The sequence below is a fragment of the Pristis pectinata genome, chromosome 10 (assembly GCF_009764475.1).
Source record: "Pristis pectinata isolate sPriPec2 chromosome 10, sPriPec2.1.pri, whole genome shotgun sequence".
Classification (NCBI taxonomy): domain Eukaryota; kingdom Metazoa; phylum Chordata; class Chondrichthyes; order Rhinopristiformes; family Pristidae; genus Pristis; species Pristis pectinata.
The window spans coordinates 66,315,635-66,333,671 of record NC_067414.1 but is presented as its reverse complement, the minus strand read 5'-3'; the positions used below and the strand labels follow the sequence as shown (position 1 = coordinate 66,333,671).

Genomic DNA, 18,037 nt, shown 5'->3' with positions numbered 1-18,037 from the left:
CAGGTTGGTGGTCACGGGCAATGATGGTATTTAAGCCTTTTTTATTTACCAAATTTGATGAGTTAGTTCTTTAACAGTTGTGCCCTTTTAAAGGGGCTGGGAACTTTGATTTTTGATCGTCGGCCCCAGGATAAACCGGGGCCTCTGAATTCACGAGTGCATTACAGAAGGCACACGGTACAAACTCTGTGCAGTTTCTTGATATTGGACACAAGCACCGAGCTCCTTCCATAACGCCTGGGAGAAGCGGTGGGGGGCAGACGAGAGGCACTTGAAGAGGTGGCAGCGTGCCGGCGGGTGTGGGATCCGATTACGGGGATTAACCGAGACTGCACGAAGGAAGGAACAAAGATAGGGTTTCTGTGGAGCGTTCCCGGCTCGTTCATTGGGACGCTGTCACGTCAGGTCCGGATCCGACTGTTAAACTTAAAGCGGTAAGAAATGTAAGAAATACTGCTACCAGGGCCGACGAACACAATAAAACACTAGAAACGAAACAAAGACAAAAGGATGCTTTTCACACAGTGGTTAAGGTCGACAACCAGATGGGCCTGAACGAAAGGACTGTGGAAGTAGAGATAAAGGCAGTAAGCGAGCTCAGTAAAGTCCCAGTCTGGAGAAGGGGAAACAGCGGTCTGTGGTGTTCTAAACGCTGAGAAGGCACTTCTGCTCAAGGAAAGGAAACGCTTCCAGGTGAAATGTGTCAATGTCCCCGATGTAATTCCGAGACCCTGACACGGTTTTAATCAGTGGGACACTGGGCTGCAGAGCTAGGAGGTGAGAGACGGCTTCAGGAGAGTGCAGCAATGATTTGGTGCCAGTGAGGCTGTCTCGGAAAGTATAGTCGGGACTACTCTTGGGATTTCTGTATTCGGATGGCAATGTTTTTCTTGTTTTACGCACCATCAGCATAGTTTTAGACGCTTCGTTTTAACTTGACAGGTTTGGGAAAACTATGAAACTGATGAGCGAGGCGGAGGCGATTAGGAACTTATCAAAAAAACAGTTGGTTGGAATTCTTATGATCATAAGATATCTTTATTAGTCACGTACATCGAAACACACAGTGAAATGCATCTTTTGCGTAGGGTTTCTGGGGGCAGCCTGCAAGTGTCACCACGCTTCCGGTGCCAACATAGCATGCCCACAACTTCCTAACCTGTACATCCTTGGAATGTGGGAGGAAACCGGAGCACCCGGAGGAAACCCACGCAGACACTGGGAGAACGTACAAACTCCTTACAGGCAGCGGCTGGAATTGAACCCAGGTCACTGGCGCTGGAAGCTTTATGCTAACCGTTGATCATACTAGTATTGGTTTATTGTTACTTGTACTGAGGTACAGTGGAAAAATTTGTCTTGCATACCAATCGTACAGGTCAATTCACTACACAGTGCGGTTACATTGGGTTAGTACAGAGTGCATTGAGGTAGTACAGGTGAAAACAATAACAGTACAAAGTGCCACAGCTACAGAGAAAGTGCAGTGCAATAAGGTGCAAGGTGACAACAAGGTAGATTGTGAGGTCATAGTCCATTCTCATTGTGTAAGGGAACCGTTCAATAGTTTTATCACAGTGGGGTAGAAGCTGTCCTTGCCTGGTGGTACGTGCCCTCAGGCTCTTGTATCTTCTACCTGATGGAAGATGAGAGAAGAGAGAATGACCTGGGTGGGAGTGGTCTTAGATTATGTTGGCTGCTTCACCAAGACAGCAAGAGATAAAGACAGAGTTCAAGGAGGGGAGGCTGGTGTCCGTGATGCGCTGGGCTGTGTCCACAAATCTCTGCAGTTTCTTATGGTCCTGGGCAGAGCAGTTGGAGACTTATAATTGAGAAGTCATGTGAAGAATGTACATGTGTGACAGATACATTGTGGGAATTGTCAAAAGAGGGGTAATGAAGATGTAGATCTGCTGACTCGAATCAACAGAAGTTCAGTTATTTGGACAAATTGGCTGGCTACAAGTTGGAGCAAGGCTACTGTAGTAGTTCTGATGGAAAGTGATCAACCTGAAATATCAACTCTGTCTCTTTCAACGTGGGTGCTGCCTGACCTGCTGGGTATTTTCAACATCTTCCAGTTTTCATATCAGTAGAGAAAATGGGGCAAAGCTTGCTGTGTTGTAATGACCTAAGTCCTCAGTACTGCTTCCAGTTTGGGTGACGAGCCCAGGACCTTTGTAGGGAAGGGCCACAAAAGATAAGAGAAACATTTGTTTTTTTTTTAATCCTGAAAAAGTAAACTAAGATGATTTTTACAAGCATATAAACAATAATGGAAGGACTAATTTAAACCACTACTTAAATCAAACCAAGATACCTGGAGCAGATTTAAATTGAGGGAGCTCTCTGTATAGATCAATAAACATACTGAATGCAAACCTGAGTAGGAGAGTGAAAGTTTGGGGATTATTTAAGAAGCAAATGGATACTGAGAGAAATTCTATATCCAGTATGGATGTGCCAAGGATATTTCCTTATTGGAGACGTGAGACTGCAGATGCTGGAATCTGGAGGCTGAGTTTTTGAAGTGAAGTTTGTGGAGCTGTCAGGTTGATAAATTAGTGAGGGTAGTTGGGGAGGAAAAGAGAAAACAAACAAAGGGAGATGTTAAATGTGTGGTGCAGGTCAGGGCTATTGCTGAGACCGGAATCCAAGAGGAGAATGATGGAAATGTCCAGCAGATTAGGCAGTGTCCGTGGAGAGAAGAAAAATTCAGATATTCCCTTGGTCCTATCCATTCCATCCCCAGCCTCTACAACTTGCAACTAACTTGCTTTCTCACTTTCCAAGTTCTGTTGAACTGTAAAATTTAACTCTGCATTTTTTTCTCCATAGATACTGCCTGACCTGAGTACTTCCAGCATTTTCTGGTTTTATATCCACGGTTGCTGTTTGAGGAAGAATATTCCAAGCATTTCCTGCGCACCACATATGGAAGTCTTTCCTAATTTCACTCCTGAAAAACCAGGCTCTCATTTTTAAACTATTCTCCTTAATCCTTGACTCCAAATTGATCTTCTAATGTGCTTTTAGTTTATTTTATATTGCCAGCATTTTCAGTATTTTGTTTCTATGTTGTGGCAGAAAGCTTTTCTATCTACCTTGTCTCCTTTACTTTGGAAACTTCAATTAAATTGCCCTTGACATTATAAATTCCAGCAAATACTATTCTGGTTTGTTATATTCTCCTTGTTATTTTATTCTTGGAGTTCGGGTATCATTTTGATAAGTTTGCATTATACTATCTCCAACACCAGCCTAGGACTGTTCCATTTTTTCCTGTACCTGTCTGTGACATAGTCTACTCTTTCTATCTTATTTAGAAAGTACACAGCTTCATTCTTTTCAAGTTGGAAGTACAGAACCTTACATTTGTCAACGTTGAAATTCTTTTGCTTAACTTTTTGATATCACTTTCTAATTTTATACTTCAATTTGCACTACTTGCAATTCCATTTTTCATTCTTCAATTAACTCTTTCTTGGTGTTCTACAAACAATTCTTTCCTTTACTGCTGCTCCTATCATTGACTCAAATGACTGGATTCTTCCTCTCCAGTACCCATCAAAACCAGTTCAAAAAGTCTGTCAAATACCAGACATCGTACTACACAGGCCTCTCAGTCCTGCTTATTAAGAATGTGATCTCTGTTCAGGTGTGCAGTGATCTTGCTGTCCTTCCAAAGCACTTTAGCCTTGTCCTCAGATGACATGTACATTGCACTAAATGGATGGATCAGATCTTTGGATCCTGGTCCACTTTCTTGGTGTGCTTTATATCACATCAACCCTTTTCTGATTCTGCATCTCTCTATAACCTTGCTGTACAGAACCACAGACTGCATCATTTAATTTTTCCGGACCTGTGAAGGTCATTGACTGTTGTGCAGTTGGCAGTGAGTGTGGATGGAAGGAAAGTTATTGACGAAGCAGCTGAAGGTGATTGAGTCTAGGATACTGTCCAGAGAAACTCCTGTAGCTATGCACTGAGGTTGGGATGATTGACCTCTAACAACTACATCCATCTTCCTTTATGGGGGGTGTTTCTCCAACCATTTAGAATGTTTTCACCTAAATGCCGATTGGCTTTAGTTTTGCTAGGGCTCTTAATGCCACATTCTGTCAAATGTTACCATGATATCAGGGCCAGTCACATTGATCACATCTCGGGAATTTAGCTCTTTGGTGCGCAGTTGGACTGAAACTATAATGAGATGAGGAGCTGAATGGTCCTGGTGACACCCAAACTGGGCATCAATGAGCAAGTTGTTGGTGAATGATGTGGCTTGAAAGCTCTGTCAACAAAACCATTCAGTATTTTGCTAATTATTAAGAGTGAACTGATTATCACTCAATCAGCAGGACTGGACTATGCAGCTATTTATGGATGAGACATTCTGGGCAATTTTCCATTTGCAAGCTAGATGTCAGTATTCTAATTTTACTGGAACAACTTGACCAGGAGTCAAGTTGTTCCCGTATAATTAGGATACTGACATGTTTTGGAATACAAATCTTCAGAACTACAGTCTTGTCATTCAGTGATCTTTGGTCTAATCAGTACCTTCTGCTATTTCTTGATATAATATGGACTGAATCAGACTGGCTTCTGTGATGTTAGGGATTTTGGGAAGAAGCCTGGATGGATCATCCACTTGGCATTTCTGGCTGAACATGACTTTGGTCTTGTCTTTAGCAAGCTGAGCCATGCTATTCAGGATGCTTTCAGAGAGATGCTTCCTCTTCCAGTTAGATGTTTGCATATTCATGATGATGCATGGGCTGCAGAGATTTGGGTCTGTCTGTTGGTTGAGACTGCTTAGTTCTGTCTGTTGGATGTTGAGTTTTTTATTGTTTGGTATTCCATTCCTGTCTTCATTGGATCATTGTTGATCTTCTGATTTGATTTTAATGTTTGAATTAAGACCTTGCCATGCCATTAGACTGCAGGTTGTGGTGAAATACATTTCTGATGCTGCTGATGGCCCACAGTGCCTCATAGATGCCTATTTGAAATTGCTGGATCTATTCTAAGTCTGAGTTTGAAGATGAGACTGTCTCCTGAGGGACTGTGCACTAGTCATTCTCACCAATATTGTCAAAGACAGATTCTCCTCCTTGTTGTATTGCTCACACCATCTGCCACAAACCCAGTTTGGCTGTTGTCCTTCAGGATCTGGCCTGTTTGGCCAGTGGTGGTACTATTAAGCTACTCTTGTTGATAAACATTGAAGCCCCAATCCAAGATACATCTGTGTCTTTGCTACTTTCATTATTCCCTTTGAGTGTTGTTCAACATGCAGGAGCACAGATTCGTATGCTGAGGGCAGGTGGTAGTCAGGAAGTCTCATTGGTGGACAGATATTGATCTGATGCCAGGAAACATCATGGAACTGAGGACATAATGTTGAAGATTTCCAGAGATACTCTGTTCTGCCTGTGTACTGTTAAAGGAAGATGGAGTGGTTGGTTTTCTGAAAGGCTGCAGACAGGTCCATAAAGTTGACTAAGTTGTCACAATTCCAAAGGTTGCTCTTCATGTTTCAGTGTTCTGGGGAGATGGGAAGGAGTTGAGACTGCAGAGGGGAAGGTGTATGGGGGCAGGGACCTGATTAGCAAGTTTCAGATGTGGAATTAGAAGAAAGGTGGCATGGATTTGGGAGATGACAGAATTTCTAAAGACTTCAGAGAGAAAGGGATAGGATTTGAAAGCTGTCTTGTGGTTGCTCTGGTTATTGTCTTACAAACTTCTGATTCTGAAATGGTTCCTGTAGATTGGAGGGTAGAAAATGTGAGACTGTTTATGAAAGGAAACTACTGACTTGTTAACCTGACATTGGTGGCTGGTAAATGATGGAATCTATAATAAAAGATGTTTTAGCAAGATACTTAGAAAATGATTGAACAAATGTATCCTGAATTTGAGAGAAAAATCATGTTTAACTATTAGTCTTGAAGGATGAATCTGGGAGAGAAAATGAGGGGGAAACCAGTGGATGTGGTGTATTTGGATTTTTGGAAGGCTTATTGTAAGGTCCCTCAAATGAGGTTGGTAAACAAAGTTAGAATTCATGGGCCCAGGAGTACTATGCTGGTGTAAATTGAGACCTGATTAACAGACAAAAATCAAAGAGTAGGAATCAATCAGGTAGATGGGCTGTGATTGGTCGGTACTGTAGAGATCAGTGCTTAGGTTCCAACTGTTCACAATGTTGGTTAACAGATTGGCTTTGGAGACGAAACGTAATGTTTCCAAGTTTTCTGATGGCACAGAACGAACTCTGAATATGAGCACTAATGAAAATGTAAATAGGCTTCAAGGGGATATACTCAAGCTGAATGACCAGGCATCAATGTTGTAGAGGGAATACATGTATGGGAGAAAAATCAGAATTACTGAATATTATTTCATATACATCGGTAAATGTTGATATTCAAAAGGACCTAGGTGCCCATGTACATAAGTCGATGAAAGCTAATGTTGGTGCAGCAGGCGACTATGAAGGCAAATGGTACCTGATTCTTGTACTTAGTCTTGCAATAAAGGCTAAAGATGTATTACTACAATTGTGTCAGCTCTTGGTTAAAAAAAAAACACAGGTGGAGTATTGTGATAAAGTTTGGTCTCTTTACCTCAAAGAGGACGTACTTGCTAGAGATAGTGAAGATTTGCCACACTGGTTCCTGGGATGGCAGAACTGTCATGTGATGTAAGATTAAGTAGGCCAAGCTTCCGCTCTCCAGAGCTTGGCATATGACCTTGTAGAAACATCGAAAAAAAATTTAGAGGGTTCCTAATGTTAGATACTGGGAGGAGGGGTAGGCCATTCCAGACTGAAATGAGAAATTGCTTTGAGTCTGATAAATGTTTTCATATTCTCTACCCCAGAGGACTGTGGAGATAAGCTTGCTGTTTGCGTGGGAGATTTCTAGATATTAAAAGAATCAAGATGGGAATAATGCAGGAAAATGGAGCTATGGTTGAAGATCAGCCCTGGTCTCGTTGGCTGGCGGAGCAGACTCAAGGGGTTGAATGGCCTGTTCCTGCTCCTATTTTCAGTCCTTTGTGCTATTGGAGGTCAAAATGGATAATTGGAATTTCTGTTCTCTTAAATGGTGGAAACCTCTAACAGGATGATAACCACCATTTTCTGCTTGTTTCAGAGTTCCAGCATTGTTATATATATTTTGTTTTTTCACTTATTTTGATATATTAGACCAATAGCAACTGATAGAAATGTTTCAGATACCACACGGGTGAGTTTCAACAATGAGTTGTCGTCGTCAACCCACACTGCGTCTCGCCTTTCCCTCCTGTGGGATGCTCATGTTTGCACTTTAGCAGCCTGGTGGTCTCTGAGGTCCTTGTAGCCATCTCGGGCAGTTGAGTAATTCGTGAGCGGTCTCTGAGGTCCTTGTAGCCATCTCGGGCAGCTGAGTAATTCGTGAGCAGCAACTAGGCTGCAGACTGTGCAACCAGAGACACCTCCAGTGGAGCACCCTGGTGGGCCTCTGACAAATCCTGCTATCAGAAGGCCATTTCCACTATTGCTAAATGTCCCTGATCAGAGGAATTTAGAAACAGTTGAAATTTACCTAATTAAAAACTTGAAAATTAAATGTTACTTGTTTTTAAGTACATTAATATTAAAATCTTTGAAAAATCACATGCCCTCTTTTTTTAAATGAAGGGCAGTAACCCCCATTCAAATAGATCAATGCTTGTTCACTGACTGTGACTGGCCCTTCAGCTTTACATTGGGTAACTAGTGTAACCAGCCCCTCATCTGCAGGGTTAAGAATCCTCCTTGGACTTGATGCTGACCTCCAGTGCATTTTATACTTCCCACTATAGGTGAGTGACTTGTCTCCTGACACTTGAACGCTTGCACTATTACAAGGCACAAGTCAGGAATATGATGGAGTACAATCCATTTTCTGGATGAGAACAACTCAAGAACCTCAACACTTTCCAAGACCCTAAATATTCATTCCCTCTACCACCAGTGCACACGTCTACAGTGTGTGCCATCTGCAAAATATCACTAAGAAGGAAAAGGACTTCAGGCACATGAGATCACCACCTGCAGGTTGCCTATAAGTTGCATACCATCAGGACTTGGAAATTTATTGCTGGTCCTTCATTGTCATTGGATTTAAATCCTGGAGCTGTCTCCCTAAAACCACTCTGGAAGTACCTCCAACAGGTGGACTGCAGCTGTTCGAGAAGGCAGCTCAATACCACCACCTCGAGAGCAACAAATGCTGGTCTTGCCACTAATGCCCAGACTGAAAAATAAAGAATTCCAAGCAGTCTCCCATGGAACTGATGGCTAGCCATTAGTGCAGTATTACCTATTGACTTAATCAGAAAAATTGCCATTCCATATGATAGATGCTTCCCTTTGTGATTAAACAGCTATTGATGAAACTAATGAATGTCAACAATATAAATGTTGCAAAAATTATCAATCAGAAGAGTTATTGTTTTATGGGAATGGCAATATAGGGGCATAACTAGTTGATCTAATTTTAAAAACTTTTTCTTACAGATTTTTATAGTTGAGCAGAACATGGGACATGGTAGCAGTCATAGTCTTGGGATCCCTGCTGGAAAGGGGCCACATCTTGTTGGATGTATAGATATTATGGTTGATCACACGATTCAGGTAAGGAGCTATGTGATATGTAAAAATCCAAGCAAGCAGATAAGACATGGCAGGCACAAAACACAGAAACCAAAAATATATACTTTGTCAGCTGCTGAAAAGAATATGAGTCATGTGTCGGAAATGAATAATAAGAACATATTTGGTGTTATTAAACTTGCTTTTCATTTTGTCTTAAATGTTTTATTTAATGAATCTTCAATATTAGATATTGTAAAAAAAAAAACTTCAATTTTAACTGAACATAGTTGTCAGTAATGCTAACTAAGTTGAGGTCAGGAGAATATGGTGTTGAATGTACAATAACTGGATTTCCAGAAGGCAGTTGATTAAGTGCTACCCCAAAAATTATTGTGGAAAATAAAAGCCCTTGGTGTGGGAAGTAACTGAATTAGTGTGGATAGAAGATTGACTGGATAACAGCAAACTTGATGGGCATAAATGGACTTCTTTCCACTTGGTAAAAGGTAGTGAGTGGAATGCCACAACGATCAGTGTTAAGCCCTCAATTTTTAGATAACAAAATAAGTTGTGAAGAGAACATGATCTGCAAAGGGACAAAGATCTGGTAAATGAAAGATCTGTTATTCAAGTATTTGGGGACAACAAGTTATTAGTACAGATAACAATGTTATTATTTATTGCTAGGAAAAAAGGATACAAAAATATGGACATTTGACTTCAGTGAGACAGGGTATTGCTGCAATCACATTGAGTATTGTTTAATGTATTTGCCTCCTTGTTTAAGAAAGGATGTTAATGTATTAGAACAAAGTTCAAGGAAGGTTTACTAGTATAACACGTAGAAGGTGGGATTGGTGGGGGGGGGGGGGTCCCCTTGTGAGGAAAAGTTGAACAAGGTGGGCTTGTACCTACTGGAATTTAGAAAAGTGAGAGCAGACTTGACTGAAAGAAGATATGGAGGGACCTTGACAGGGTCAATATGGAGAGGATATTTCCTCTTGTTGAAAAATCCTAGGATAAGGGGTTACTGTTTTCAAAAAAAAAGTCACCTATTTAAGATGAGTTTCTTTTTTCTCTGGGTCGCAAGCCTTTGGAGCTTTTCAAATGGCAGACTCTTTGAATATTTTTAAGGCAGAGTTAGATTGATACTTGATAAATATGGAGGTGAAAAGTTAATGCAATTGAACAAGAAGGTGGAACTGGGGCTACTATCTGGTTAACCATTATCTTGTTAAATTGTGGAAGGGAGTGGTTTTGAGAGGCTGAATGGTTGACTCCTGTTAATTTCTGTTAAAGATCCTAGTCAAAAATAGTTTATAACAGAAAACAGTTGAAACTAATGAAATGTAGTCCCAGTGCTGTAGAAAGTCCTGAATGCTTGAGGTATGATAGTTGACTGTGAGGAATAGGTATGTGTCAGTGCAGGGATCCCTTGAGATCCATGAATTGACAACTATCCAGAAAGGGTGACAGAAGGTGCATCCACTCAAACCACTGTGCCAAGGGCACATTGATGAAAAGGGATAAGAAGTACAACAGTAATGGAGGGAGGTGATCTACGATCACTTTTTTAAAAAAAACAGGAGCTGAGAGCAGCATGGAGCATGGTTGCTCAGGGGCCAAGGTGAAGAATACCACAGTGTAAGTGCAAAGGAACTTGCAGGAGGAAAGGAATCAATCTGAGATCATGATTCCAGGTTAGGAACGATGACCAAGAAAGAATTGGAATTGAGGTTCTCGGTGGGAATTTTGGCCAATGCTCTTGAGGTTCTGCTCTTTAATTAGCAAACTCAGTATTTCTTTTGGAAGATCCAAGTTGAGAAGGGTTCGTCAAAGTCCTCTAGGTTGACAACTTTGTTTGGGGGGGGGGGTATTGGTTTATTATTGTCATTTGTACTGAGTGTTGTTATGTAGTTATAATAAAGAACTACAGTTCCTAGTAGGCAATGCAAAGGGTCACATGGGGGAACAGGAAGTGGCTATAAAAAGAGGGAAAGCACGCCTTTCTGTTGGTTGATTAAAAATGTTCAGATGTTAAACCCACATGAAGTTTGTCTCTTGATGAAGAACAAACATAACATGGTGTCAGAAGTTGGAGTGAGGTCTAAACAGGGAGAGTAGATGAATACTGTGTGCAATTGAGAAAGAGACTCAGTGAGTATGAAAGAAAAGCTGTAATAAGACGGAGAAAAAGCCGGCCGGCGTGGCGAGGGAGCACATCATTCCTGAAGTTCAGGAGTCACAGGATTTGCCAAGAGAGATTCAGGTGAGAGGCTGAGAGTTCCCGTTGTGGATAAGCTAAGTCCTCCCACGCCCATGCAATTTACTGGCAATCTAACCAATAATTGGAAACACTTCAAACAATGATTCAACATATACTTAGATGCTAGGAACAGGAGGGAATGATGAAATATTGAAAGCATCTCTTTTTCTGCATATGATTGGCAAGGATGTTTTGGACATCTATAACAGCTTTCAAATTGATGAGACAGCTTTTGAATTGGGCACTTTGGAAAAAATTTGAGTATTTTATCCCAAGTAAAAACATCACATTTGAGAGAGAATTTTTTTTTCCTGTGACCAGAAACAAGGTGTTAGCTTTGACCAATACTTAGCTGAGCTTCACACACTGAGTAAGTCTTGTGAATTTGGAGATTTGAGAAACTCGCTAGTTAAAGACAAAATAGATTGTGGAATTTCAGATAATGGACTCAGACACTATTGCGTGAAAAAGATTTCTGCCTGGAAAAGGCGGTGAATATGTGTAGGTCAGCAGAAACCACCTGAGCACAAGCTAAGGAGCTGTACAGGGCAGACACAACAGTGCATGCTGTGAAAACAGAAGCAGCATACAAGGCATTTTCAAAAGCAACAGCAAAGCAAAGAGGAAGGCTCAAACAGCAAATGCAGCAGATGTGGTGGTAGACACATGCCAAAGATATGTCCTGCTTATGGGAAGTCCTGCAATAGCTATGGGAAGAATCACTTTGCAAGGTGCTGCAAAGCTGGGGCTAACAAGAGAAAGGTGCACACGGTTGATGAGGAAATGGAGGAATTCTTTGTGGATTCTGTACAGACTGTGGCTGCTGGTAAAACAGAATGGGTTGTTCCATTAACTGTGAATGAGACAGTAATTCCATTCAAGCTTGACAACAGAACTTGGGTGAATCTGTTATCCATGGATGATTATAAGACTCTCTCAGTAAAGAGTAAGATTTACCCTGTGAAGTTAAAAGCTGTGGGCTACACTGGAGAGAAAGTTCCAGTAAAAGGGGATGTATGGTGACCTTTAAGCACAAGGGGCAGCACTTAAAATCACAGCTACTCTTTGTAGAAAAGAGATTACAGCCAATATTGGGTCTGAGTGCATGTGAAAAGCTCAACCTAGTGAAAAGAGTTTTCATAGTAGCTTCACATACCAAAGATGACCACAAACATTCATTGAACAGTATGCAGATGTCTTTAAGGGGCTCGGATGCTTAGCTGGTGTACACAATTCACATAGATAAGGCAGTGGCTCCTGTTGTCCATGCATGCAGGAAAGTTCCATTTCAACTTGGAGGTAAACAAGAACTAGCACGCATGGAACGGATGAATGTCATACAGAAAATTGAAGAACAAACAGATTGGGTAAATTCACTGGTCATTGTGCAAAAGAAAAATGGAGCATTGCAGATATGTGTAGACCCAAGAGATCTCAATAAAGCCATCAAGAGAGCATTTTCAATTACTGACATGGGAGGAGATCATGTCCCAGTTTTCGGGTGCCAAATGGTTTAGCTAGCTTGACGCATCATCTGGGTTTTGGCAGATGAAGCTTGATGAGGCAAGTTCGAGACCGTGCTTTTAATACACCACGGAAGATATCGCTATCTTCGGCTGCCATATGGGATTCTGTCTGCACCAGAAGTCTACCATAAAACCATCTACATGATTTTTGACGGCATACCTGGTGTGAAGACCATGATGGATGATATCATTGTTCGGGGGTCCACCAAGGAGGAACATGATACTCTACTGAGACAAGTGCTTGATGTGACAAGGAATGTCAATTTGAAATTAAATAAAGAAATGTGTGTTTGGTGTTAAGACACTGATCTTCATAGGAGATGTCACATCTGAAGAGGGAGTGAAGCCTGACCCAAGAAAGACATCAGCCATTGAAAACATGGAGAGGCCCCAAAACAAAGAGGAGGTGAGATGTTTCTTAGGGATGGTTACTTACCTGGCTACATTCATCCCTCAACTGTCAACAGTGTCAGCACCACTTAGGTCACTCCTTGAGCAACAAAATGAATGGATTTGGTCTCATGAGCAAGAAGAGTGTTTACAGACATTGAAAAGTGTCCTAACTGAAGAGCCCGTGCTGAAGTTTTATGATTTGGAAAGATGTATCAGGATATCAACTGATGCGTCCTGGCATGGCTTTGGATTAGTATTACTGCAGCAGCATGATGGCACATGGCAACCTTTAGCCTATGCATCAAGGGCTTTAACAAGTGCGGAAGCCAACTATGCACAGATAAAAAGCTTCTCGCCACTACAAATGGATATGAAAGGTTCCATCAGTACATCTATGGGCAAGCTATTGAAGTGGAGACAGACCATAAACCATTGGTCTCAATTATGTCCAAACCACTGAATGACTGTCCCATGAGGATACAGCGCATGTTGATAAAGCTGCAGAAATATGATGTGAAGATGATCTACACACTAGGAAAACATGTTTGCTGCTGATGAGCTGTCTTACAGTTGACAAGACAGAAAAGTGACCAACAGGTTAATGCAGATATACAGGCCTATGTTGACATAATTGTCACCTCTCTTCCAGTATCTCTGGATAGAACAGAGCAGATTAGGAAAACAGCAGAGGCAGATGAAACAATGAAAGTACTCAATGATACAATATGGAAAGGATGGCCAGAAGCAAAGGGTGACTGTCCAGTGTGTATTTGGGATTATTGGGCATGTAGAGCTGAACTGTCAGTAGTGAAAGATACTGTATGCTCTTCAAAGGGAACAGGTTTGTGATTCCAGTGTCACTATGCAAGGAGATGGTCCAGAAGATACACGAAGGGCATCTTGGGGAGGAAAAATGTAAACGTAGAGCACGTGGAGTGATGTACTGGCCAAGAATGAACTGAGACATCAGCCGGACCACTGCTTCATGTGAAATGCCTTACCTACAGATCAAAGCAGCAAGCAGAACCACTTACACCACACCCTGTACCAGACAGGCTGTATTTCAAAGTTGGAGTGGATTTGTTTGACTGTAATGGGAAGAGCCATATTGTTGTAACAGACTACTTTTCCAATTACCCAGAGTTGTGACACTGCAATCAATGTCCAGCAAAGCAGTTATCACGGTCCTGAAAGCTGTGTCTGCGAGGCATGGAGTTCCATGTGAAGTAGTATCAAATGATAGTCCACAGTTTTCAAGCTGTGAATTTGAATCTTTTGCCAATGTTTTGGAGTTTTGACATAACCTCAAGCCCATATCACCCAAAATCTATTGGCCTAGCAGAGAGTTCAGTTAAGGTGCTGAAGGGCCTCATAAAGCACAAGATGGACGAGAGGATTTCCACAGAAGTCTAATGATTTACAGAAGTGCATGACTGCAGAACAGCCTTTCACCAGCCCAAAAGCTGATGGGTTGATGCATATGCACTAACCTTCCAATACATGAAAACCTGTTGACACCTGAAAGAGCACACAAGGTCAAACAGGCTAAAGGGGAAGGGAAAGAAAAACAAACAGAATCATGACAAGACAGCGAAAGCCTACCAGTCCTGAAGCCTGGGGATCAAGTGCAAATCCAAGATCATGATTCTGGCACATGGTCCATGCAAGGAGTTGTACAAGATAGTAATGCAGCAAATGAAAGCAACACACCTGCGAAAACAGTACCAGTCCAAAAAGGACCATTAAACCACCTCTGACTGATTTGAAAGCTGAGTGGACAAGGGTTCTTGGCAGGTTTTTAAGGACAAAGTATTGTTTGTTTTCCTTTAAAGGGGGGAAGATGTGTTATTATGTGTATTTATGTAGGTTTAATAAAGAACTACTGTTCCCAATAGGCAATACAAGGGGTCACATGGGGAACAGGAGGTGGCTGTAAAAAAAGGAAACCAAGCCTGTCTGTTTAATAAAATGTTCAGATGTTAAACCCATGTGAAGTTAGTCTCTTGATGAAGAACAAACATAACACCAAGGTACAGTGGAAAAACTTGTCTTGCATACCAATTGTACAAGTCAATTCATTACATGGTACAGTTACATCGAGTTAGTACAGAGTGCATTGAGGTAGTACAGGTAAAAACAATAACAGTAAAGTGTCACAGCTACAGAGTGCAGTGCAATAAGGTGCAAGGTCACAACAAGGTAGATCGTGAGGTCGGAGTCCATCTCATCATATAAGGGAACCATTCAATAGTCTTATCACGGTGGGGAAAGGCCGTCTGTAGTCTTTATGCTGTTTTCTCCTATTTTTCTTGGAGTTGTCACATGATGGAGATCATGTCTATTGTGCCTTTTAGATGGATATAATCCACAGTGCAATTCAGAGAGCTGTTCTTCAGACACTAGGAGGATGTGATGGGCCTTCCCAGTTGCAATCAGATTTGTCTCCATTCCTGAAGGTGATTAGATTTCCAGTGTTTGAGGTTCCCTGGCACACTGCCCTCTCCTTGTGGGAGATAAGGCACTGAATCTTTTTGAGCTTCCTTTCCACCAGGTTTCAGAGCTTTACAGGGCTACTATCTGCACCAGAGGGTGTTTTTTTTTCAGTCAACATGTGGTCTTTTTAATTTCTTATCAGTCTTGGATGTTGGTGAGATTGGACAAGATGGAGCTACATCAAGGATAGAGTCATGGTTGAGAAGATCCTCCTAGTGGACACATGGTACCTTACTATCCTTGATAAGTTCCCCTCTGTTCATGACTCTGCAGGGAGTTTGGATCATAGATAGTCTTGACAATACTAAGGAATGCAAGCATGTCATGATTATCAGCTGGTCCTCCTGCACTCCTGTTTGTTCTGGTTAATTATTTTTTTGTTGGATCTCTGCCTGCAGGTACCTGTAGAGATTCTGTTTTCCCTTCAGTCATGGAGTTTCCAATCCAAGAATCCTTAGTATTGTGGTTAAGTTCTGCGATGGCAGGCAAGTAATGATTCTTACCAATGGGTCTACCACAAACCCAATTTCAGTGCAGATCGTGGTCAAGCAAGACTTTGTAATTGCCCCAACCCTGTTCCCAACCTTCTTCACTACAGTAGTGCACCTAACCTTCAACAAGCTTCCGCTGGAGTGGAGTGACTCTGCAGGGCAAATGGGAAATTGTTCACACTATGTGGCCTTCAATCCAAAACCAAGGTCACATCAAACCCATTTGCTGAGCTGTAGTACTTGGATAACACTTAATATTGAGGATCAGCTTTGGGTCATCTTGTTTACTCAAGCATATGAGAAAATAGGTCTTGTATTATAGATCTGCAAAGAATTGATTCTCTCCCCACTGTACATTGCCCTTTCCCCCACCTCTCACTGATTTTAAGTCCATGACAAAGCCCTAGAAACAGGGATCTCTTTCCTTGTTTCAGGAGCATCCCTCAGCAAAAGCAGACATCAATAATGAAATTCACTCCAGTGCTCTAGTCTTTGGGCATTGGAAGGAAAAGAGTTTGAAGGTCAAGACTTCAAACCCAATACAAAGTCTGTGGTCAGCCAGGCGGCGGTGATCACTGACCTCCCGTACACCTGAGACATGGGCAATCTGCAAAATATTAGAGGTGCTGCCATTCCTGTTTCAACAGAATCTTCTAAATCCATTAGCAGGGTAAATGAACCAACATCAAGGTTCTTTCCTTGGTGTAACATTTCATTTGAAGGATGACACCTCTGGCACTGCAGCTCTCCTTCAGTGCTGCACTCAGATTGCAGCTGAGGTTTTGCTCAATCAAGTGTCTGGAGTGAATCCATCTCACTGTAGAACATGCTGACCACAGATCTACAATTGACACAACAAAAGCTAGTAACAATCACCTATGTGCTCTCTTACTTACACTTTTAAGTATCTTCACCTTTATCAGCTGCTGAGTGCCTGCCAATTATTCAATGCCACTTAATCTTTTAGAAACCTCATATTCTGTGTTTTCTAAGTTTTTCCTTAAAGCTTCAAGTACAATATATCTGTTCTGTTGGTAGATAGTTTAAAATGCTGTTCTTGTTTGCTATTCATCTCAGCTAGATCATTCGCAAGCATTTCCTGATGCGGCACAGTGCTGAATGGCCTCCTACCCTTTGTCCAGGTTATCATTATCATATGTAAATTTTAATAGTGAGTGTTGAAAAGCTATTCAACCATGAGTGGCATTGTAGCTGAACTGACAGTCCAGGAATGGGAATTCTTTCTTTTCCATCTTTTCAGTTTGATGTTAGTGTTATAATTAAAACCTTAAACCTTGATGAAATGCTATTTACATCCTGATCAGTCATTTTTCTGGCATGGTTGCTCTACCAAAATACTTCTATCAGATGATTGCATGAGAAATTAAATAAAGTAAACTTTCAACAATTAGTGTGGGGGGTAAAAAAAATTGGTTGATTTTAGTCAACCTGGACCATTGTAACCAAATAAGTGTTCTTTCTTTCCTTTATTCATTTCCTTAGAGTAACCAATTTTAATGCATCAACTGTTATCTTGGCTGAAGTTTGCCAGCTCGCTGGCGAGAATCAAGCCTGAGAAATTTTCATGTGGTTCACTCCAATATAAACACTTGCCTATTGGATTTTGTGAAGCTAAACATTCAGTTTAATCTTTGGATATACATCAATGACAAAGCACTGCTAAGCCTACAGTTGCTCAAGAAACTTCTCCTTTATGATCCATGATATGGTCCACAGCTGCAAAAATATCTGCATTCTATGTCGTCAGAAACTGTGGAATCGTTGTGGCAAAGGCAGATGTCATTGGGCCCATTACTTCACAGTGAATCTTCATTTAACAATCTCATCATTTCCAGTTCTCTGCTCTCTGTAGTAAAGCAGATTATTTTCTCTCAAGCACCTCTCAGATTTTGTAACCTCTAATTGACTCTATTTAGGTATTTATTAGTCACATGTACATCAAAAATCTTACATCCTTGCAGGATCATAACCAATCTCTATGTAATAAAAAAGACAAGATTTTGCTCATTTCACTCCCCCTTTCCCCTTGCTGTACATCAGTTTAAATCTGTCTCTGGTCCTTGAGTCTCCTGCCCAATTTATGGGTCCAGAGTATCACACTTTTCCTGTCTATTCCCATCATAATATTGTGAAACTCTATTAACTTCTGATTTAACTTTGTTCCAAAAAGAATAGCATCAGCTTCTTTGCTCTAATCCTGTAGCTGAAATCTGTG

The 18,037-nt window shown here is 41.3% G+C and overlaps 1 protein-coding gene across 1 annotated transcript in view; it reads left to right on the top strand.

Annotated features, from left to right (window-relative positions):
* Positions 1–276: 276 nt before the first annotated feature.
* The window catches only part of pla2g7 (phospholipase A2, group VII (platelet-activating factor acetylhydrolase, plasma)), a 71,718-nt gene continuing 53,957 nt past the window's right edge, over positions 277–18,037 (top strand). Inside the window, 2 exon segments of the mRNA XM_052024052.1 lie at positions 277–434; positions 8,555–8,671. Of these exon segments, the coding sequence (XP_051880012.1) occupies positions 8,576–8,671 (96 nt within the window). The 5' untranslated portion in view covers positions 277–434; positions 8,555–8,575.